We start from the raw sequence: 24,906 nt of genomic DNA, 5'->3' as shown, positions 1-24,906 counted from the left end.
ATCTAGGAGGCCACAACCACACAGAGTGCAAATCTTCCTCACTTCCTTCCCTCTGCCTGCTCTTCCTTTTTTTCTCTTCCTTCCCCTGCTTTCAACCCATGTGAGAACTCCAATAACAGAGAAGAGTGGTTGGAACTCAGCTAGCAGTCTCTCTCACCTTCACCTAGCTGCACTGGCTATCAGACCTGATGGATCCCAAAGCGAAGAATGGGTCGACTGCTGTCAGCATCATGGGGTAGAGGTGAAGGGATAACTGAATAGAAGAAATGAGGACTTGAAGAACCCTGAGCCAAAATGACTGGAAGAAGAGTAGTCACTAATCATCAGAAAGCCAGGTAGAGGAATAAGTTTCTCATGAAGAGTATTTGTAAGGAAAAAAAATTGTTTTGGACACTGTAAACAGAAACATTTACTCAAAAGATATATAATTTGAGCTTTTCTGTGCCAGTAACTAGGTATTCAAAGTAGAAATAAAATAGGATTTGTGCTACCTTTCCTAGGTAATAGTGGGTGGAACACATTACATTTGTGAAAATTGCTCATAAAAGCCTTTTGAAATTTTTTTCTAATCATATAAGTACTTGCATATTAAGAGGCTTTAAATTACTAAATTATAAAAATTATTTTTAAAGCATATATCAAGATTATAAATAGAAAATGTAGATTAATGGCTTATGAAACATATCAACTAATCATATGACCATCAATTCTAATCTAGATACTTTAATAAAATTAGGCAACTAAATGACATCATAAATATAGAGATTGTCAGGTGTCTTACTAGAGAGAAGTAATAAAGAAAACCATATACATATATGATTATTAAACAAACCTCATCTGATTAGGGAAAATACACCTGTTCTCCTTCTACTCTATCTCTGTATATATTAATTTATGTCTAATAATTTTTCTGTTTTAATTCTAAAACAGTTGAAGTTACTGGTACCCAGAATGTCAGTGAGTCCACCTTGATGAATAGAAGTATATTATGATAAAAAATTACAACAGAAAAAAACTATTTTGACCCTCAATAAGTTACATAAACAGAGAACCTAGAAGGAAGAATATCTGTTATGAGAAATATGGGTGAAATAGTCAGAAATATAAATATCCATATATTCCAATCAGGTTTAAGACCTCACTCACTGTCACACGAAATATGTCTTATTTGCACAGAGACCTTTTTACAGTGTAAATGTTTCTAAAATTGCTTTTTGGGTTTAAACTTAAAATATTAGATTATGCTTAATTTCTTTTTCTTTCTTTTTTTTTTTTTTTAAAGATTTAATTGTTCCTTTTTCTCCTAAAGCCCCCCAGTACATAGTAGTGTATTTTTAGTTATGGGTCCTTCTAGTTGTGGCATGGGGGATGCCACCTCAGCATGGCTTGATGAGCAGTGCCATGTCTGCGCCCAGGATTCGAACCGGTGAAACCCTGGGCCGCCGAAGCACAGCACGTAAGCTTAACCACTCGGCCACGGGGCCAGCCCCTGTGCTTAATTCCAAAGATGAAACGTGAATAGTCGTTAGTGAAAGAGGATTTGTAGAATTTCTAGGGTCACCAAAACTTAAGGTATTTACCATAGCACTCACAACTATTTTAGCCTTTCCTTCTAAAGCTTACTGCCAATTGTACAACAGGGCTGCTTCATTAATACTGACTCACCAGGAAATTCCCTTTCCCTTCTACACTTTATTTACATGTTCAACTATAGAAGGAAGAAAATAGAGATTACTGAGCCCAAATTTTTAAAGGTTACAGGAGACCTAGAAGGGTATCTAGGTGACCCACACTCTAAACATTGAAAAAAACTAAAGCCCAGAAAAGTTCAAACACCACTTGCCCAGATTAGCGCCTGGTTCCAGCAGAATCAAAGAACAGTACCTGAAAACAGCCCATCAGAACAGATTTCAAGAGATTATTTATAAGTTAAAACAAAGAGTTACTGCTGATATTTGTCTTTTTTTTTTTTTATAAACTCTGATGCTGGAAAAATCAGCAAGTAACTCAAAAAAAATCTTGAAATAGAAGAACAAAGCCTCACAACCGATTTCAAAACTTCCTAAAAAGCTGTAGTAATTAAGACAGGGTGGTACTGGCACAAGAAAAGATCAATACAGATCAATGGAAGAGAATTCAGAGTTCAGAAGTAAACCCTCAAATTTATGGTCAATTGGTTTTTGACAAAGATGCCAAGACAATTCAGTTGGGGAAACAACAGTCTTTTCAACAAATAGTGCTAGAATAACTGGATGTCCCTAGGCAAAATAATATATATACAAAAATTAAGTAAAAATACCATTCATTCAAAGCAGATACTTAAAATGAAAGTGTGAGAGAATCTGTGGTGTGGTATAACGATAACACACTAACAGTAAATAGATCTAGGGGTTTCAATGACAGTGCTGCTGCTAAAAACTAGTTGTGTGACTTGTGCTTTTTGCCTCGTAATTTGCTTATCTGCTAAATGTAGTTGACACAGGTGATAAAATGAGATCAAGCATGGAATGATGCTCTAGAAAATACGACTTGCTAATGATGTGGGGAGGACTATGGAGGGAAGCCAGTGTGGTACTGGCTCTGCAAGGACAGTGTCCTCCAGTAGCTAAGAGGCAGGGAGAAAGAAGATGGAACCAGGGGAGCCTCAGCTTCAGCCTTTGACATACAGCACACAGATGTCGAATCCCATCCATGTGGCAAGTGGCAAGTCAGGAGTAACACCGACATAACTTACTGAGTATCTGAACACAAAATACAAGTGCAAAGTGTATTGCAGTCACAATCCCAATACAAAAGCTGAAATCAGAAACTGATAATGAAAATGAAGCATTAAGAAGAGGAAAATGCTGGGTTACCTTTTGGGTGGGGGCAAGGAGTCAGCAAGACATTTCACAGAAAAGGTGAAGGTCATATCTAAACTAAGTCTTGAGGAATGAGTAGGGGTTGCATGGTAGAAATGCTGAGAAAAGATATTCTAGGCAGGGAGAACACATGAATTGGTTAGACTGGTTAGATGATGATAAACTTTCTCAAAATATGCAGTGATAATGGGAGTGGATTATCCAAGTAACTTCAGGCTTTTAGAACCACGAGCCATCACCCTGAAAATTACAAGGTACTCCATTGATGACAGACAAAACTTCAGCGTAGTGAGATTTATGTGGTAAGAACTGCATCACTACATTCTGCACTTGGGCACTGCATAAAACATTTGATACACAACTGCTCTAACAACAAAAGTGCTATTACAGTGCTATTCAGATTCAGGATTCAAGGGGATCTTGAGGAAAGGACACCCCAGAGAGCAGTCAGTTTCAACTCTTATCCACCCCTTGCAATGCTTAGATTATCATCAACTAGTAATGTGTGCTATTATTAGTGCACATCAGTAACCTCAGAGAAGTGGCCTCACTTCTCAGTTATTCGTTTGTAAGCTGGCTTTCAAATTAATTCAAATTAGGTAAATAACCTCAAAATAGGTACTGGAGAGGAACACTTGAAAATTCAGAGCATTATCCTACATGGATTTAAGTGTTAATCCACAAACTATTTCAGACAGACTATTTTGTTCTAATTCTCCAAATGGACGCATCTTATTTGATTTCACAAGGTTTCCTCTGTTGTCTAGTTGACACCTTGTTCCTTTTTCTTGCAATTCATGTTGTCTTCACCTGAGACTTTAATCCCAATTACACCGACTCCCCAACCCTATCTTAATTCCCCAGATCTCATTATTCACTTTTTAAATCATCTGCCCAGTCTTTAATACATGACACTTACGGGACAAAGGCTTTGCAATCACTTTAGTTAAGAGGAGAAGATTTTTTTTGGTGGCTGTCCCTGGCTGCTGCTGCTGTTTTCACCAAGGGAGCTAACTGGATAAAAACAGCAGAAAACCTTAAAACTGAGACCAACCTTCTTTCCTAACGGGGTGGAAGCTATTATCCTGTTTTTTGAAATAATAGACTAGATTTTTGCCCCCTAAATTATGTATTTCAAGCAAATATACTTGATATTAGGAATGAATACACAAGAAAAGTTGTACATTGATCAATTGAAAAATTCTTTGAATTAGGAAAGTTATATGGTTATCTTGATCCCAATACAGTATGTAAAATAGTACCCTGCTGATGTTTGCTAACTTTCAGAAATGAAGAGAGATATCATTCACGTTAAAGAAAATTTAAAGAAAAAGAGTAAAAACATTCATAGGAAATGAAGTAATCTATTATAATAGTAAATTATCAAAATAGAAAAAAAAATAGGGTAATGGGGAGATGGGAAGGAGCCAAAAAACAATCTGAAGAATTGCAATCCATCGTTAGGACCAGACGGCATTCATCAGAGACTTCGGCAGTAACTAAGCTACTTAAAAAAAATGCAGTTTATCACCAAAAAGAAGTACTATAGTGGAAGATTAAATACCTCTGAAAATTGGCTAAGGGTGACCTTGAACTTATCAGTTGTGCTAAACCAAAATAAACTATTTGCAGTAGATATGTATGTAAGTTTTCAGCAAGAGAAAAATTATAGCAACAAACCAGCATTTCCCCTTTCTGGTTTATCAGACTAAACTTCACCCCAATCAACACATCAACACTTTAAAATAGTTTTTAGTTTTGCTATATACACTCATATATAATTTTAAAGACACACAATCACTCTGCCTCCCAATTGATGTGGGGTCTTCTCTGAAAATTCCTAGATTTACAGAAAATCTGGAGCTTGATTAGGAGTATCTGATAAAACTCGCCATGGATCAAAACAAAAATTCAGAATTGCAGGGGTATATGGCCATTTTTAATTATGCAAAAGATAAACTTTGAAATTTCTTAGAAATAATTAAGAAAAACATAAGTTTAAAAAATTTACTTTCATCTAGAAAATTAAATTTGAAAGTGCAGATTTCCACAGGACAGTATCAAGTGAGCACTCAAGGAACAGACGTTAACTTCTCCATCTGTGCCTCTTAGATTATTCCTTTAATGTGGAGCTTACACCTGAGGAGTGGTTACAAGTAAGGGAGAAAAAGAAAACCCTCAGATATTTCTATGGCTGAAAAGCAGCAGGAGATTAAATTAGCGGGAGCCAGGCAATGAGGAACCTTGAATGAGATGTGCTTTCATTTTGGGCTTTTTCCTATAGGCATAGAGAAATCACAGCTGGTTTTTGAGCTGGAAGGATACATGATGGTTTACACATTTTAGTAAGACTTATTTAGCTTGGCATCACAGTTTGGACTGCAGAAGGAACGTGCTCTATTAACAAGTCTCTGGACTACCTGCCCTGCCGCTATGCATCTTCACATTAGGACTGCTACAAGGCTGTTTCTATCCAGCAAATCTGATTCATATTGCTCATTCTCGTAAAACACTCCCCCCATCATGTAGGAGTTAATCCACTTTCTTTTGCATGGCCCACAAGCTCCTTAATACAGCCCTTACCCTGTTCTCGAGCCTTGTCTTCTACTCTACTGAGTCATCAGAGGCTTTGATAATATGCAGGTGTAGGGCATCTCCAAGCCTTTCCTCAAGCAGCTTCCTCTACCAAGAAGGCCTACCCCACCCCTGACCACCTGGCAAAGACCTGTGGCTAGTTATCACCTCCTCGTGAAGCCTACCCTAACCTCCCAAATAGGTTAGAAGCACAGATGACAGTTATCTCGCTGTTTCAGTGTCATTCTTTTATTGCACTTCTGCATTATCTCCTTCTAGTAGACAAGCAGCACCTTCAGGACAGGAACTTGTCTGCTTCTTTTTGGTGTCGTTAGGACCTAGCACATAATTAGTACTCAAGAAATGCTTGCTGAACTCAAGAGCTAGGGAAGATCAAAGCGTCCTTTTTGATCTGGAAGGAGAACTGTCTGTGTGCTCTCTTCTTTTTAATTCGCGAGATTCTGCTAACTCCTACTAATTGTTTTTAGAGACCATTTGGCTTGATGGAGAACAAAGATTCAAATCTATGAAACATCCACATCCACATAAATAAGGACTTGAACATTGGGCAGTTTCTTGGTTCTTATAAAATGGTTATAGGTGTAGTCTTTTATTTCATCTCCCAATACTTCTCTCTGGAGCCTGAAGCTTTAAGCAGTTTCTGAAACGTCCCTGGATGAAACTTGGCTCTTTTTTTGCATATTGTTTTTATGCAAGCTGTTACTCTAGGCTCAGGTACTCTGTATCCGTCTACATGCCTGCTGGAGTCTTTCCTAGTCCTCTGATCTCTCTTACTTCTTCCATGAAGCAAACTATGACCACCACTTTCAAGCAAATATTTTCTCTATCCATTTACTCAGAGTTTAACCTAGTTACTGGTATGTGTCTCTCTTCTCCAATTAGACTATAAGCTCAAAGAAGACAGAAACTGTCTTATGCTTTTAAAACATTTCCCAAAGTGACTTATCCCTATGTCACTCACAGATGAAATATTTTATAGATATTTAGATTAAATGATAAGTGACTGACAGTTTAAATGGGGAAGAGGCTAGTCATACTACAAAAGATACAAGATCACCAATCAGTAAATCCAAAGATGATCACTTCATGCAGGATATCAATATACCACTGCTTAATTTATATGTATAACCCTTTACATTTTATAAAAACATCTCCTAAATATCCCACTATTACCCTGCAAGATAAGAAAGATTATTATTTCTGTCTTAGTTATAACAAAACAGGGTTCAGGGAGTGTGATTTATTTAAGGTCACACAACTAATACGCAAACCAGATTCTTCTGTTTACAAATTCAGTGTTCTTCGCACTACTCTATACTCTTAATCTTGATGAGACCAAATTTCAAGGGCTGTAAGCACAAAGGATACACTTATAGCTATCAGTCAATAGGCAAAAGAACTTAGCATGTATTGTGTACAATCTGAGAACCCTAAAACAATAAAAGATAAGGAGAGTAGAAAATAACAGTGATGGAAAAGCCCCAGCATAAAAAGACTACACTTTTTTTTGTGTGAGGAAGATCAGCCCTGAGCTATCACCTGTGCCAGTCTTCTCTTTAGTATGTGGGATGCTCCCACAGCATGGCTTGATGAGTGGTGTGTAGATCCACAGCTGGGATCCGAACCTGCAAACCCTGGGCCACCAAAGCAGAGTGTGCAAACTTAACCACCACACCACTGGGCCAGCCCCAAGACTACACATTTTTTAATTTTTTTCTCCCGAAAGCTCCAGTACCTAGTTGTGTATCCTAGCTGTAAGTCATTCTAGATCTTCTGTGTGGGATGCCGCCACAGCATGGCTTGATGAACAGCGTGTAGGTCTGCACCCAGGATGTGAACTGGCAAATCCCATGCCAACAAAGCAGAGCAGGCAAACTCAACCACTTGGCCATGGGCTGGCCCAAAAGACCACATTTTTAATAAGCCCTAACCAAATCTTCAGTGGTGACTTTGTGGAAAGAATTTAATATTCATGAGAACAATAAGGTTAATGCGTACATCCAATGTCCATAAAGTTAAGCAGCAGGCACTATCTGCTATAGAAAGCTTACAAAAGAATAAAAAAGGACCACCCCAACTCACATAAAAACACGCACTCACCTGTGTACACACCCCTTGGCCAGATCAGAAAGAAGACTATCTGGAAATAAGGGAATATCTTCAAATATGTAGTGGATTGAGGGGTGACCCACAAGCGATATCAACACTCGGAATCTTAGAACGTGACTTCATGGGTCTTTTCAGTTGTAATTAAGTATCTTGAGGTGAGATCATCCTGGATTAGAGTGGGCCCTAAATCCAATGACTGAAGTCCTTATAAGAGGCAGAAAAGAAGACAAAGAGACGGGAGAAGGCTATATGAGGATGAGGCAGAGATTAGAATTATGCTGCCACAAGCCAAGGAAGACCTTGTGCCACCAGAAGCAGTAAGGAAGGATCCTTCCCTAGAGCCTTTGGAGAGAGTGTGGCCCTGCTGACATCTGGATTTCTGACTTCTAGCCTTCAGAACTATGAGAGAATAAATTTCTGTTGTTGTAAGCCACTTAGTTTGTGGTAATTTGTTATGAGCAGCCTTCGGAAACTAATACAGTATATATTAGTTGAACTAGTAGAATTAAAATTTCTCTCTCTACAAAGTGGGATTCTCCTAGATAACTATATAGTATAATATGAGTAAGAAACGTTTTTTACAAGGAAACGTTTTGTTGTTTCTACAATGAAACTTGTAGCTTATTCAGCCTATGGTTCAAGAATGGCTTCACATAAAAAGTGACATTTAAGCTAAGATCTGAACTATGAGTATGACAACCAGAAAGAGACAGAGAGGAGGTGTATATTTATAATGAGGGTTGCAATATTTACGAAGTATAACTTATGAAGGATATAAGTTAAAAAAAAGATGTTCACAATTATACAAAAATATGTTTGAGTTTCCACAAGTATGTATGAATTTCACAGCAGGACAAGGATTAGCTAATATTAATAATGTTATAATTATTATTATTATTATTTTTTTAAAGATTTTATTTTTTCCTTTTTCTCCCCAAAGCCCCCCGGTACATAGTTGTGTATTCTTCGTTGTGGGTTCCTCTAGTTGTGGCATGTGGGACGTTGCCTCAGCGTGGTCTGACGAGCAGTGCCATGTCCGCGCCTAGGATTCGAACCGATGAAACACTGGGCCGCCTGCAGCGGAGCGCGCGAACTTAACCACTCGGCCACGGGGCCAGCCCCAATGTTATAATTATTTTTGATAACTACCCATAAATAAGACGAATTCAGAATCTGCTTCATTAATGTATTGTCACAAGGGATATCAGCAAACATGTAATTTCAGAAAAAGATGACAAGACAAAGAGAGCAATCCAGTTGTCTCACTTATACGCTGCTGGCCTAAATCAGTCTACTTTGAAACCACATTTAATGTAAGTGAGAATCCTGAAGTAATGGAGACTTGCCAGTTGGCTCTGAATACTGCTAACTAGAACTGAATAACAATGGCTCCATGAATCATTTCTAAGCTGTTTAAAAAAGCCTTTCACTAAAAAATTCCTCTATATTCCACTCGTTGTAGATTTTACATCAAAGAGATGCCTGGATTCATCATTTCATTAACAAACAGTAATTCAGAAACTCTGACGTTTCTGACAATGATGCCACACGCAGGCAATTAAAAAAAAAACGCAACTAACCTACATTCTTGAAGTCAATGAAAGCTGATAGAAGAATGTGAATTAAATTTTTATAACCTTAAATAATGCACTAAATAGCTATGGTTACCTGACTTAACAAGAAACACAGGCTTGAGTGCTCTGGAACAGCAGGTCAGAAATTGGATACTTAGGAATACTTTCCTGTTTTGTCATTCAATATTCAATTCTCAATTCAAATGTACTAAGGAAGAGGCATTAAAATAAAGAAAAAAGACACCAATTTGAAGAGTAAATGTTATATTATGCTAAAGGGGTAGGTTTTGTTTATACAAATATTTATTTCAATGCTACCTTGGACATTTTCAAAAGAACTCTTGCTTTTTAGATTTAATGGGGGAAAAATGCTCCTTAGAGGATGTCACATCTCCTTGAGACAGAACAAATGGTTATGTTTGTTGTTTTTATCTTCTGCTTAATAGTCTACACTTATTTTTTACTCCACTAAGGGCATGAAGTAAAATAGGAAAGCTATAAAGATGAATGACAATGGTTATTATTACAGACACAGGGTGAACAATCTCTTCTTGAAGATGTTCACATATGGAACTGTTTGGGAATGTCTAAGCTCTTAATAAATACGATCTGTTTAAGGGGAAGATGACCATGATCAGCATTTCCCAAATCAAATTCCATGGAACACTAGCATCCCATGAAATGTTAATAGGGGCTATTTGAGAAAAAGGTAGTGTAGTCAAATATTTGGGAAACTGCATTATAATATTTATCTCTTGAACAGTCACAAAAATTAGCATACTAAAATTCTGAAGTAAGGAACTTACGTAAGTTTATTTAACCTACTATTTGCAAATTATTTGATCATAAAATCCCCTTTGTGTAAAAAGGTATCATACTTTTCTGTCTTATAATTCTATGGAGTCCTGGAATACTGTCCTTAAAAACATAAACGGCATACAAAATTTTCATTAGCCCTACCTACTTTAGTCACATAGACGAATAAAAGAAACAAGAACACAAATTTTTATGAAAATATATCAAAGTATGATAGCAAAGAAATGAATTTCTTTCCAGCCCATCACTTAAATGTTTAGTCATTTTTAATTCACTTAGGCTCTAAGAACACATAAATTTGTATGATTGGATTTACTCTGGGTTTTCATGGAATGAAAGGAAAACAGGATTGTGCTCTATTTATAGAAACAAGTATAACTACTGATACTTAAAAATATCATATTAATAGGGGAGAAATTATTAACATTATAACTTAATCTGTTCTGTCAAACTCTAAGATGTTTCACAAGGAAAAAGCTCAAGAACAGGAATCTTTGCAGAATCAAATTCCATGTAGTCTAGGAGTCATGAAAAAGAAAGGGTGTTATCACCTTATACTTGAGAATTATATTACAACTGGCTGATTATTCAGGATTAATGAGCTCAGGGTTAGGAGTTCAGTGGCCATATGGGCAACTGTAATGAGTTGCCTGGAGCTAAGACCCTGCCAGTACTGCCAATCAGCATAGTAGGGGTCTCTAAGCCCACTGGTGGTTTGGCTCTGCTCCAGCAGGGGACCACCTCGAGCCAGTGATTCTGCATCAACCCAGTCTTCTTGGCTTCATCTCCACCTGGGTCTGAGATGCCAGTCACTGGGCATGTGGGTAATTTCTTGGAACCAAGCCTCAACTTGTATTCCTTTTCTAGTAATGGTGTCCTCAATCTATTGCCCTGATTCCATAAACTGTCTCACTTGATGCCTCACCCTGAATCCATGTTCCTCTAAACTTGTTTCTCTCAGGCTTTTAATGACTTGAGTCCTGTCCCTAAAATCCAGTTAACTTGTGGTTGTGTTCCTGCTCCTGACAAAAACTCTCTCCTAGACTAAACTTTAGTCAGATTCCTTTGAACTCTTTTCTCCACTAGGCCTTGCCAGACCTGCATAGTCCAGTTTTAGCAATAAACCTGCTAAATCAGTTTAGACAAAATCCCCCACCTTCCACATTGACGGGATTCCTCATTCTCTACTATCCTCCAGGCAATAACACCCTGGCCTGACTTCAGTAAGAATCTTATCAAGTCTGTTTAGCCAGAATCCCCCTGATGTTTCCTCTCAGTAATTTTCTATCACCCAATCTCCCCCACCTCCACTGCTCCCAAATGCTCTTTGGCCAAAAACCCCCACCTTTCCGTGTTGTATACGGAACTGAGCCCAGTTCTACACTGAGGTCTCTTTCACTCTATTGCAAATAGTTCCTGAATAAAATCTATTTTTACAGCTTTAATTACCGCCCAGCTCTGGTTTTCTTTAACACTATCCACTACCAGATCTCTCCCCCTGTCTGTACCCTAATTGATGGCTGTCTTATCTTTACGGTGTTTTCTGCCTGCAGTCAGCTAGGGCCTTCCTCATGTCAGAGCCCAGGTAGACCCCAATCTATCAAAGACAGAATCTTCATATACAATCTGCTCTGTCCCAGCATATTTTTCTAATCTCAGGAATTTCTTTACAGGACTGAGCTATCACCTGACTTCATTAACAAGGGCATATTATTAAAGTCTAGTGTGGGTCTTCATTATCTCTTGCTTTGGCAAATCAGCACATTGCGTGAAAGATGACACGTATGGAGCCATATTAAAATAGAGCTAGGGCAGCCATTTCAGAGGAATTGCCTTGCATATCTTGTCTTCTTTATCTTCCAAACTGGACCAAATCACCAACATTCCAAGAAGTCAGTAAGGACAAGACTATCACGTTTGTAAGGACTGATGAAATTGGACTTTGTTGATAACTGAGTATCTAACCAATCTACGAAATACAAACCCAATCTTACCTTATCTAACACCAATGAACTCTTCTTTAATACAACTCACCTCATCTTCCTCCCTTTTTTTCATAAAAACCCTGAGCCCTTCTCCTGTAACTGGGACACTATTTGGGTTTCTATCTGAATCTGTGCTCACGGAACTGCAATTCTTTGATCCCAAATAAATGCTTACCCTCTTCAAGTGGTTTCTGTTTTTTGTAGGTGGACAACTGTTACCCGATTAAACTATGATCTTGTCATTTTCTTCCCTCAAACCTTCAAGCCCCATAATCTGCAGAGTCAGGGTCTAACATCTGAGACTATATGATCTAGCTTCAATTTAACTGCTCCCATTTACCTACCATTTTCTCCAGGCAAAACGAATTGCTTTGTTACTTGCTTTTTCTACTGCTCCCTCCCTTTGCCTAGGCCTGTAAGGCTTTTCCTTATTTCTGCATATCCAAATCTTACTCAGTTACAAGGCTCAGTACCAACTGCTGGGCATAATCTTTCTTTCCTTCTTTTTTTCCCAAGTTTTATTAGCTTTTCATTTAACTTACTGCTCTAATTTTTCTCCCTTTTACTATGGTTATTGTTAAAACATGACTCACTGGCTCGACAAGTCTCCTTCTCTCTTTTTTAATTAGATGGTATTTATTTACTTATTTTATTGAGGTATAACTGACAAATAGCATTGTATTAGTTTCAGGGGTACACACAATCTCTTTCTTGCTCAACTGCAACTTGACCACTCTGATGGTCCCTTACACTTTCTACCTTATAATATAGTTATTTGTGTACTTCCCTATTTGGCCAGAAGATACCTGATGGCAAGAACTATCTTGTTTTCATCTTTGTTTTCTATAGCATCTAGAACACAGAACACAGAAGCTTGCACATAGCAGATGCTGAATAAAATTTTCTGAATGAACAAAGTCTCAGTTCTATTAACAGCTCTTTCAGATTTGCACTGTTTATTAAGAAATGGAAAGATGAGGGGATGGGGTGAGACAGGATGCACACTAATATCTATCTATATGTCATCTATTGCGGTGGTTCTCCACCAATTTTCTAACTTGATACACCTGATTAATGGCTCTCACATGTGCAACTAATTCTTAAGGGCCTACCCAGATATATAGTTTTTCTTTTTACACAGACTCTGGGATATGTATAATATGGTCTCCCTAGCTGTAACCCTACCTTCTCTTTTATTAATATTTGGAAGACACAGTTGAAAGGATGCTAATGTAAGTGAATTCTCTCATTTACAAACCAGGAAGTCTTAACCATGACTGCAAACAATTTCTCTAAAATCAGAGAGTCAGTCAAAAGCAGAAGTGGGATTAAAACCCAGGTCTTCTGACTTCTTGTTCAGTGAGCTTTCCCCTAAACAATTCTTTTTATGATCACTGCTGCTGGAAAAATAACTCAAAGTCCCAGTAAATTACTAGCATTACTTTCCTTCATGTGGGTACATATTTACAATGCTTTCAAGAGTCATTCATCAACTGGTTTGTGAGAAATTCTAATAAGCTTTCATACTCTTTTTCACCTTCCTTTCCTTTCCCTCCCCTCCTCCATTTGTGGAAATTAGTTGTATGGTGCTTCAGCAAAGATAGCTTGATTGATGTTATGTTACTGTTCAGCAACACTTCCTGCTATTAATTGCTTTATAATGGTAATTACGATTAGCGGTACAAGATATTTTCTTTTCTAATTGGCTATTACTGGGGAATAGCAGCTTGTTACATAACAGAAGATTGTGTTAAATAAATAACCACAATTACAATTCTGAAGTCTTTCTCTTAAAAAACAACTCTCTCTAAGTTTTTGGATAAAAACACTAAAAAAAAAATTCTTTTAAAGACAGGGCCTCTGTAATTACTTGGGGGAGGGTTTATCTTTCAGTTAAGAAAAAACACGTAATGAGGACAGTGTTAGGGAAACTAGGAGAAGGAGCATGCATTTCCTTTCTTTTAAAAATAAACACATTTAAAAGCTTTACTATGCTCGGCAACTCAGTCAAAGCATACAAATTACGGTTTCAAATGTATCCACTTCTTCCCACACTGTGATATGGAAACAGAAAGGACTCTCCAATTAGCTCTGGTAAACTATGAATGCTGAGGCCCATCAACTACATTGAAATGTCCCCAGGGATAACGCCAGGGTTCTTCATTTGAGCTCCATACAGCACCAAGCATGGAGCCAATCCACGGTCACCACTAGACCAACACCAAATGCCAACACAGTATGGCACTGTTCCAGAAGATGAGTTTATCCAAAGGTGTATGTGACAGAGTTTACATATTATAAAATCAGGGATATGCCTTGATTCAAACTCTCATGTTGATTAGTCTGTAATCATTTTAAAGTCATATCCAGACTTTTGTAGTAGCCGTAGCAGCAGCTGTCATAATAATGAGGTCACATGATGTGTTCAAGGTCACACAGGTTTTAACTGATAGCTACCTCTGAATCCAGTTTGTCCAATTCCAAAGACCCACCACTGCCTCTTGTGATAAACCTTTATCATCATCTTTCATCCCTATATTTTCACAGGGCATCAAGGTTTACAGAATGCTTTCACATTTACTGCATATTACTCAACTTCCCAACAATACCAGCAAGGTAACTAACTGTAGCATTTTTATGATCAAGTTGAAGCTCAAAGAGGTTAACTGATTTCTCCCAAGTTCATACTGCTACAAAGTAGCAAATTCAGGATCAGAATCCAGGTTTCCTGACTCCTAATTCAGTTTTTCCTTCCACACATTCTTACTCAATGTATTGATTAATTTAAATTACTATACATGGAGAAAGCCTAATAGTATCCCACGTTAGCTTATATCATTTAAAATATTCTACCACTTCTCAATTGTTGACCCCTGCAAGAATGAAGCAAAGAGTTAAGTCCTGTTTAATTCTAGAAAACCTTACTTGGTTCCTAGAGCTAAATATATCACCCAACTCCAGTTGGCTATCTCACAAATAAATGGCACTGGTAACAAAGAGTATAGGCTGAGATGTAAAGAGAGGCAGAAGATTGATCAGTCAAATGCATCACCACTTCTGGAAAAAGCTGCCCTGCTCACCTTTGGCTCAATGAGGTCACTAGAACACACTTGCTTCAGCAAGAGATGACAACTCTTTAAGTTACTGTCAGTGAAATGCCAACCCATTCAGACTCTGATGAGTTCATTAAATAAATCATAGCAAAACTGAACCCTAACTCTGTGGCAAAGTTCTCCAAGAACAGCTAATAGAAGCATTTAAAGAGTCAGTTGCTGGAGATGACAGTTTACGTACACTGCTTTTTTCTATACACCCATGGATTTATGTTTAGAAGAAAGTATGATTGTTATTATATGAATCTTATCAACATCATCTTCAGTTTTACAAGATGGGAAGTGCATGAGTATGTGTTGTGGAGGGTGACACTATTCTTTTGCATGAATAGAAGGTCTATGTCAACACAATGAGAAGTATATGTAAACTCAGCGTCTCATACTACAAGTACCTACCAAATTCCTCAGCAGACACCTGGTCATGAAACGGAGAAGACATATTAAAGTTGTAGCACTCAAAATCATCACCTGTATCACCTCTGGCACACATGCCAAAGATGTCCCTACACCTATGACTGAAATAACAGTCACCATTTACTGAAGACCAGGCTACTATATCTGTCATTTCACTAATCATTTTAACATTTCAGCAAGAGAGACATGACTATTACCCATTTTACAGGAGAGAAATTGAAGTTCAGAGGTTGATTAACTTGCCTGTGGCTGGTAAGTAATCAGGATTTGATCCTAAGTTGGCCTGACCTCAACATGTACACATACACTCTTTTCTCTATACCATTTTTCCTTTCTATAGTAACACTAGCTTTAGAACATATTTATGTTTAAGGAAAGTCTGTTTCAGACCTCATCCAATGGAATTTAGTTACTATGAGACATCATTATAATAGTTAATAGGATAAAAGTTCTCCTTCAGTTACTGTGTGACCTTGTGCAAGCTACTCTTTGCACCAGTTTCCTCATTTGTAAACAAAATGGGGATAATATGAGTATCTATCTCAAGGATGTTGTGAGGATTAAATGAAATAAGACTTGCAAAAGCATTTGAAATAGTACCTGGCACCTGTTACTGCTCAACAAATGTTAGCTACCACCAGCATCATCATTATTACAATAGCTCCTCTTAATATCCTACAAGCTAGGTCCTGTGTATTTTTTATAGGAAAATAAAAGGGTGTTCTGGAGGAGGCCCCTTCAGAATCTTACACCAAACCTGGAAGACTAGGTTTCTGTAATTTTTTTTCATCCATGATATCCTCTGGCCTGTACCTTGCAAGGCCATCCCAATATGCAAGATCATCTGAGCTTCTTGCTGACTCAGAGTGTGGGTGTATGTGTGGGGAGCCAGGAACTGGATTTGAGGGGGCAGCACTGGGTAGGAGTGAGAAAGGGTATGGAAGATAATATAAAAGGCTTTCAGAGCACATAGTTACAGTACTAGTACAGAGCACCAACAGACACTGACAACCCCCAAATTCCAGGAATGCATGGGCAGCCTAAGCAGTTAACACCGACACATTCCTAAGCTTCCCCTGGGTTACACCACAATTTAGATTGCTTCCCAAGTGAATACTACACAATCAGAGAGCAGGGAGTTTTAGAGTTCAGTCAGGCATACCTTTCTATTGAAAGCAACTAATATTTATTGAGGTCCAACTTTATAAAAGGAAATATGTTGGGTTTTCATAAGTATATAATTCAATGAAATAATAATAACTCTGTGAAGTAGGTATTATATCTATATTTTCATAAATGTAGCGCATGTGCAATAAATCTGTTACATAACTACTAAATGTCAGAACTGAAATTTAAATACAGTTTTTCCAAGATAGCGTCTAGTCCTCTTTCCACTATCATGTCAAATATATAAGACTAGACTTAAGCATTAATGTTGGAAATAAGATGATAACCTGTGGAAAATTGGATAACAGCCATACAAGGATGGAAGACAGATTTTTTTTTTTTAAAGATTTAATTTTTTTCCTTTTTCTCCCCAAAGCCCCCGGTACATAGTTGTATATTCTTTGTTGTGGGTCCTTCTAGTTGTGGCATGTGGGACGCTGCCTCAGCGTGGTTTGATGAGCAGTGCCATGTCCGCGCCCAGGATTCGAACCACCGAAACACTGGGCCGCCTGCAGCGGAGCGAGCGAACTTAACCACTTGGCCACGGGGCCAGCCCGGAAGACAGGTTTTAAGGTCTATGTAGCAGTTCATTCAGTTATGGGTTCAAAGTTATAAAGGACAGATTTGAAGTATTCTTTTATAAAATTTAATCATTATCTAAATAGCACTAAAACTTCATTCAATAAAAAAACTGAAAAACTATGCTAAAATGCTAACTATGAAGATGATATTCTGTATTTTCCAGTTGGTATGCATAACTTTCACAAGCATAAAACATCCACTCAGCTTTTTATTCTATTTCAATTCCTCTGCTTAAAATAGCTGCCATTCCAAGTACTCTGAATAAATTTCAAACAGATTCTAACCATTACATGGTTATAGAGTGTTTACTACATGCAGCTCTGATAAGCACTGGATGCATAAAAGTAAAATAAGACAATTCTTGCCCTCAAGAAGTCCACAGTCTAATGGGGTAGACAAAGCTGCCAACAAATAACTAGAGTCTGATAATGTGTGAAAATGGAGATCTGGGAAGGGAAGCAGGGTGACTGAAGATGAGGCTGGAAAAGCAAGTTAGAAGCTTAAATGCCACATGCAGAATTTGGACCTAATTGTACATGCATTATAGTTACACTGGAGTTTTCAAATGCAGACCCACAAATACATTTGTGTTTTAGAATGTGGATTAAAGTGGGGAAAATCAGTGTGTGAGATTGTTAGGAAGGTTTTGCAATTGTCCAGACTAGAATTCATTTCTGGTCTAACATTCATTAAACACTGACAATGTGCTACGAACAGAGTCAGGCAGACAAAAACATATAGGAGGTTCTGGTCCCCAAGAGTGCAGTTTGGAATATGGGGGACACAGGTAACTCAGCAAAGATGGTGAAGGTTAGAAATAGAATAGTAGCTAGTGAGATAAAGAGAAAGAACAGGTTCAGAAGATTATTTCAGGCACAGAAAAACAAGGCACGGTAACTGATCAGATTCAGGACCTGTGGGCAAGATAGGAATCAAGGATTCCCAGGTTTCTAGCTAAGGTTTGATGCCATTTATTGAAATAGGACATACAAGAATGAGGAGTTGACACCACCTGCTACCCACATTTCTTCTAAAGACATCACAAATGAGTTAATAAGGTCTCCAGAGGAAAAGCATTATAAATCCAAAGTGGTATAACCATGATCATCATCTCCTAGGCATGCATTTGCAAGGAAAAAAGTTGACTCTGTCAGAATATTACAGCATGAAGGCACAGGTGAACAGTGTCAGAAGAAATCACCTGAGTTACACAAAATTCTGTAAAAGTACTGCCAATTAACAAACTATAGATGTGCTATCTTAGTGCTTTCTAACTAAAAACAATAAAAGAAAATAATACCAATAACACACCCTCAAATGTGAGAAATGTTGAGTCTATTTACTACCTGTTCTTAATTTTAGGGGACAACATGAAATCCTAGTTACTGTTCAAATGCACGGAAAGCAGTGTTGTGAAAGATAAGGGACTCTCCTGAAGAGGGATGGCACCTCAGAAAGTCTGTCAACACGGGTCCCGGGGAAGGTGCTGCACCTGCCTGCATACTACCCAGTGACTCAGTCTAGCAGAAATCTTCTAGAATTGCAAGTATTTCTATAAAAAGACTCCCTGGTCCCTTCTGTCCCAGGATATTAAACACGGAGATTGACATTTTAATTAGAGCTAGAGAGAAACCTCTTAAAAGAGGCAGTTTTCAAGAAATTAAGGATTTTACAGGGAAAGACATACTTGATAACCTAAGTGGCTGCTTAACAAAAAATATGAATGTTTTTAATATTATTTCCACCCAAAATGTGTATCACTTTGCTGGCTTTGAAAAAAATTGGATGAAGTCTCAGAATGATACATAGGTTATTAAGGAGATTTTAAATCATACCTTTACCTTATAAGAATGACATAAAAATCAACCATTAAGCTCTTCCACTGACTGCTACAAAATAGTGAGACAACTGGGCAGTTCTGAGCCAGGGTGAGGAATTTTTTTTTTTATGTTACAGATACAGCAGATTCACTGCTGCTCAGTACTTTTGTTGAAAAATGAGAACCCACAATAAAGCTTTCTATCAGTTACTCAGTTCAACCCAATAATCATTTAAACATTGGTCTTAGATTAGTAATTTCCTCATAGTTGGTGAGACACTCACATGCTACTGGTGGGAATGTACATTGATACTCTTCAAGGGGAAAATCTGACATCTATTAAAGTTTTAAACATGTGTAACCTTCGGCCCAGCAATTCATCAAGAAATACACACCCCGGCGTGGGCCCCATGGCCTAGCAGTTAAGTTCAGGTACTGTGCTTCGCTGGCCCAGGGCTTCGCTGGTTTGAATCCAGGGTGAGGACACAACACCACTCATCAGGCCATGCTGAGGTGGTGTTCCACAGCACAACCAGAAGGACCTACAACTAGAATATACAACTATGTACTGAGGGGCTTTGGGGGGGGGGGGGGGGGAGAGAGAGAGAGAGAGAGAGAGAGAGAGGGAGGAGGAGGAGGAGGAGGAGGAGGAGGAGGAGGAGGAGGAGGAGGAGGAGGAGGAGGAGGAGGAGGAGGAGGAGGAGGAGGAGGAGGAGGAGGAGGAGGAGGAGGAGGAGGAGGAGGAGGAGGAGGAGGAGGAGGAGGAGGAGGAGGAGGAGGAGGAGGAGGAGGAGGAGGAGGAGGAGGAGGAGGAGGAGGAGGAGGAGGAGGAGGAGGAGGAGGAGGAGGAGGAGGAGGAGGAGGAGGAGGAGGAGGAGGAGGAGGAGGAGGAGGAGGAGGAGGAGGAGGAGGAGGAGGAGGAGGAGGAGGAGGAGGAGGAGGAGGAGGAGGAGGAGGAGGAGGAGGAGGAGGAGGAGGAGGAGGAGGAGGAGGAGGAGGAGGAGGAGGAGGAGGAGGAGGAGGAGGAGAGAGGAGGAGGAGGAGGAGGAGGAGGAGGAGGAGGAGGAGGAGGAGGAGGAGGAGGAGGAGGAGGAGGAGGAGGAGGAGGAGGAGGAGGAGGAGGAGGAGGAGGAGGAGGAGGAGGAGGAGGAGGAGGAGGAGGAGGAGGAGGAGGAGGAGGAGGAGGAGGAGGAGGAGGAGGAGGAGGAGGAGGAGGAGGAGGAGGAGGAGGAGGAGGAGGAGGAGGAGGAGGAGGAGGAGGAGGAGGAGGAGGAGGAGGAGGAGGAGGAGGAGGAGGAGGAGGAGGAGGAGGAGGAGGAGGAGGAGGAGGAGGAGGAGGAGGAGGAGGAGGAGGAGGAGGAGGAGGAGGAGGAGGAGGAGGAGGAGGAGGAGGAGGAGGAGGAGGAGGAGGAGGAGGAGGAGGAGGAGGAGGAGGAGGAGGAGAAGAAGAAGAAGAAGAAGAAGAAGAAGAAGAAAGAAGAAGAAGAAGAAAGATTGGCAACAGATGTTAGCTCAGGTGCCAATCTTTTTTTTAAAAAAAGAAATACACACCCAGCGGTCAAGTATATGTATATAAAGCTGTTCACTACAACATTACTGAAAAACTATAGCCACACTATATGTTCATTAATAGGGGAATGGCTAAAGTATGGCACATTCATATTTTGGGATACAATGGGTACAGTTCTTAAAAAGAAGGAAGCAAACTAATGTACTGATATGCAAGAGCATCTTTAACAGATCATTGGGAGAAAGAAGGTGTAGATCTTTGACCTTACATAGAATAATCCCTTTTTTATTTTTAAAAAATCTAAACCATACAGATGAGTGTCATATAGGAATACGTTGGAAAGTGCACCCACCAAACCCTTACCACTTGTTACTTTTGGACAGGGACTGTGTGGTGAAGGAATTTTCATTTTTTTACCTTACACACCTCTGAAAGGTTTGAAATGTTTATAATGAAAACTTTTATAATTTTAAAATAACTAATGATTTTTAAATGTTCTACAATGTTTTTGAAAGGCATACCCAATTTTCCTTTTTTATGAATTAATCTGTGAGATAAATTCACCAAAGATTTCATCTTTAGATTTTTAAACTCATAGCCCTCTGGAACTTTGAAAATCTGGAAAAGCTTAACACTGTAGTCTGTTACCATCACCTAAGAACCCACTACATGGCCAACCCAATAATGAACTGTCTAGAGTGTGGGTGTAACTCAATATTTAACACAGGAGCCTACCAAAGACTTCTTTGGTAGAGGTATTGAAATAATTTCAGGGCCAGGGAGTTCCGTTGATGACAAGTGGGAAGAAATTGCACTTTATCTCTGTGCTGCTGAGATGAAAATTTAAGATTAAACGTCAATTTAACCAAGAAAGTGGAAAGAAAGAAAGAAACAACATAACAAAACTAAACACCTCAAGGACTCAGAAACAAATTTAAGCCCCAAAACATGTCCATCAGAAAAAAGACAGCTTGCAGTGCTAAATGACATATCAAGGCAAAAAAAAGAAGGGGAGGCAGGCGGGATAGACTAAAGGTAAGAGAATGGAGCTAGGAATGCTAAAGACAACCTCTCTGCAGCTTTCAAAGTCTGGTTTTTGATCTCTACAGTGGATCAGAGAACAACTTGAAAGTCAAGTAGAGCCAAAGTAGCTGTGATGCTTTTCATAACCCCTTGAAATTTTCTCTGAAGCCACGAGTGCAAAACACCACTTCCTTTCCTCTTTCTCTAAGGACGAAGCCTGGGAAGATGTCCCAGGCTCCACATGCAATCCTGGAGAACGCCAGGGGCAGTCAACAAGCGACCGAGGCAGCGAGAGGCACACACTTCCCCTTCGGAGGCCGTTCCCGCCAGCAACTCAGCAAATCTGCAGAGCGCAGGGTAGTGACAGTCTGCAACTGGAAATCCGCCCGAACCCAAATAAAACAAATCTCCTGAGGCCAAACCAAGCACACCGAGGCGGGGGAAGGGCACTTCGAGGAAAATGAGCGGCTAATCCCGGAGTTATAATCACACACGCGCGCGAGCCTGACTTGACCCACACCCACTCGGCAGCAAACGCAAAGCTGGGAGCTCCAAATGGAAGACAAACGCCCGAAGAACCTCCCTGGCTGCGGGGAAGGCCATTCCAACTCATTTTCTCTTACCTCCCTTGACAGTTCCCTCTAGTAGCCGCCTCCGACCCCACCCCGTCCCGCTGGGCCACGCTCGTGGCCCCCTCGCGTCCAGGTGGCCTCAGAGCTGGTAGGCTCCCGGGGTCCGCCCGGCGGTCACTTGCACTCCCGGTCCGAGAGAAAGGAAGACAAGCCACCTGCATCTCAGGGGCACCGTACTCACCCTCATAACTGACACCCCCGGTTCCGCTACGGCTGCCATCACTGTTCTCCTCCCCTCGGGCAGCAGCCCCCTGGGTCTTGGGAGCAGCCATTACGCGGGTGAAGAGAAAAGGGAGGGCCGCAAGGCGGGGCGGGTGCGGCCCGGAACCAATGGAAACGCGACTGGAGGAGAACGCCCCATCAACGCAGCGTTTCCTCCACGCCCACGCTGCGCCGTCACTCTTTGGGCCAATAGGACGTGGCGAGAGGACCCTAATCCCCGCCCCTAACCGGTAATGCCACGCCCCCTTCCAGGATGGAGAGGCCCAGAACTACAATTCCCAGCGTGCTGCGGGGCTCTGTGCGGGGTGGGCTGGAAGAGGCGCCGGCGGGCGGGGGTGCGCCCGAGAGTGCCCCGGCGTGTTCGCTTAGTTCAGTGAATCAGAACAATGACTGCGCCGCCGGGTCCTCGGGAGCGCGTCGGAGGACTGTGAACAGCCGCCGCCGGGAGAGCGGCGGGCGGCGCAGCCTCGGCCGCGCAGTGTCAACGCCGGGCTCGGGAGCCTCCAGTGCAGACCCTGCCCAGCGCCCGCAGCCCGCGCGGAGCCGCCGGGCTCCAGCGCTGCAGCCGCTAGTGGGGAGCTGTGCATTGTTGTGAGCCGGAGAAGGGGCGCGGGGATTACAAAGCCCGAAGACCCGCGATTCCGTTTTAGCCATGTGGATACCTACGGAGCACGAGAAATACGGCGTGGGTGAGTCTCCGCGGGGCGAACTTTTATTCCGCTCTGGCTGGAGCGGGTGCGCATTTCGCGTCCTTGCCCCCGCGTCCCTCTCGCTCCGCCGGGCTGGAAATGCCTAATCCTGGCATCGCGCTGCGGGTTCTGGCTTTGCCGAGCCAGCTCCGAGCAGAGGGGTGCGCGCCGGGGTGTCGCCCCTCACAGCTCGATCGGCGCTCCCGGCACCGGCTGCCGGAGTGCCGGGACGTCTGTGGGGAGCGCGTGGCTAGTCCGCCCGCTCCGGGCTCTGCCTGCGGAGTTTGGAGTGGCGACGGGGCGTCTATGTGTCAAGTTGGAAGAGGAGGGCGAACGCCGTTCCTCACCCTCCTTCCTCCTTCGCCAAAGCGGCGGGGTGACGGCAATGGACTGCAACGATTTCCCAGGGTGGAGAGGGGGACGACAACAACCGCTCAGAGAGAACACCCCCCAACACAGAAGGGAAGCGCAAAACCTTCCCTGTGGCTCCCATCAACATTCCCGGAGTGCGGAATGTGGCACGGTGCTCAAAAGAGCCGCTCTGACAGACCGAGCCCGGCCCGAGCCTCCCTCCTCCCTCCCTTCCCGGGTTTATGGGGTGTGTGTGTTGAGGGGCCGGGGGGTTGGTAAATTTCAACATCTGCGCCGCTTTGCTCTTTGGTCTTTGGAGGGCAACGGGTGTTTCAGCAGTGTTTTTACTTCTGGCCACCTTCTCGGCCCAGGGTGAGCTTGGTGGGGGTGGCGGTGGAGGCCGGCTGTGGAGTGATAATAGGGAGCGGGATTGGAAAGCCTGGGTCTTCGAGGCGAGGAGGCAGTTTTTAGGAAAGGAGTACTCTAACGCTGGCTGTCGGAGGAAAAGGCACAGGGTAGCGCTCGCTGTTCTGTGCAAAGGTGAACAACAAAGGACATTAATGTTGACTGATGAATACAGGAGTCTCCCTTCCTTTCCCTCCTCCCATTTCAGGCCGATTACAGTTCCCGTTTTTGTTGTTTGATTTCAGCTGGGTCGCCCCTTGACAGTTACTCCTTTTAGGGTTGTGACTATTAAGAAGCCGGGCTCTCTGACAAGCCTGCAGCGGCCAAATGTAATTGTAACCTCTCAGAAGGTTTAACAGGGAGAAAACATTACGGAATTTACTAACAGTCTGTATTTTCTGTAATGTCTTGTCTTGCCTATTGGCTTTTTTTTTTTTTTTAACTGGGTGCAGATCTAGTGATTTAGGTGATGTGTAGGTATCCGCTTATATTCTAAATTTATTTCTCTGTAATTTAAAAAATCTGAAAAGCCTTTCCAGGAAGTCGTAGTCAAGGGTTTTGGTTTTTTTTTTACAACTTCGCCTGGGGATAGGACTCTGGAGTCCACTGAAGAGGCTGTATGATTGATTAAACAAAGTCATTCCCGTATTTTACATTAGTTCCATTCTGGATTGTGACTGGTTAGCCAGACAATAGTTTGTCCTGGACCCACCTTTGAGAAGGAGTTCCAGCCTTCCCTCTCTTCAGAGTGTAAGGGGAACCTTTGCCAGGCACTCTGCTGGCAAGGAGTAGATGTTGTTGGTGGTGATTTTCCTTCTCCTCACTCTCCCTCTTTTTGGAGGTGATTAACCCTTGTTGGGAAAAGACATTGCCTTTGCTGAACTGGTGAGGAACCAGAGCATCCCCTTGTCACCAGATTTGACACTCAGTGCAGGAAGCCCAGACCCATCCAGCAATACTGTCCTGCTTGGAGTCGATCCCAGATGTTGTTTTCTTCCAAGTGTTAAATTATACAGATTATGGATGGCATTTATTTTCT

The 24,906-nt window shown here is 41.3% G+C and overlaps 2 protein-coding genes across 8 annotated transcripts in view; one reads left to right on the top strand and one right to left on the bottom strand.

Moving 5' to 3' along the window:
• Window positions 1–22,592, bottom strand: part of ZNF277 (zinc finger protein 277) — a 110,854-nt gene extending 88,262 nt beyond the window's left edge. Inside the window, exon 1 of one of the 2 annotated variants that reach the window (XM_014849981.3) lies at window positions 22,382–22,592. In XM_014849981.3, coding sequence (XP_014705467.1) covers window positions 22,382–22,472 — 91 coding nt within the window. In that variant the 5' untranslated portion in view covers window positions 22,473–22,592. The remainder of the gene's footprint in view (window positions 1–22,381) is intronic. The other variant, XM_014849982.3, reaches the window with a different exon arrangement.
• Window positions 22,593–22,722: 130 nt separating this feature from the next.
• DOCK4 (dedicator of cytokinesis 4) overlaps window positions 22,723–24,906 on the top strand; it is a 429,709-nt gene continuing 427,525 nt past the window's right edge. For all 6 annotated transcript variants that reach the window (XR_011503969.1, XM_070512024.1, XM_044764600.2 and 3 more), the window contains exon 1: window positions 22,723–23,111. Coding sequence is in view for 5 of the 6 variants with exons in the window: in XM_070512024.1 (XP_070368125.1) it covers window positions 23,075–23,111 (37 nt within the window). In the remaining variant the exon portion in view is untranslated. The remainder of the gene's footprint in view (window positions 23,112–24,906) is intronic.

Source organism: Equus asinus, chromosome 1, assembly GCF_041296235.1.
Source record: "Equus asinus isolate D_3611 breed Donkey chromosome 1, EquAss-T2T_v2, whole genome shotgun sequence".
Classification (NCBI taxonomy): Eukaryota; Metazoa; Chordata; class Mammalia; order Perissodactyla; family Equidae; genus Equus; species Equus asinus.
The sequence above is the reverse complement of the archived record's forward strand: the minus strand, read 5'-3'. Positions and strand labels throughout refer to the sequence as shown.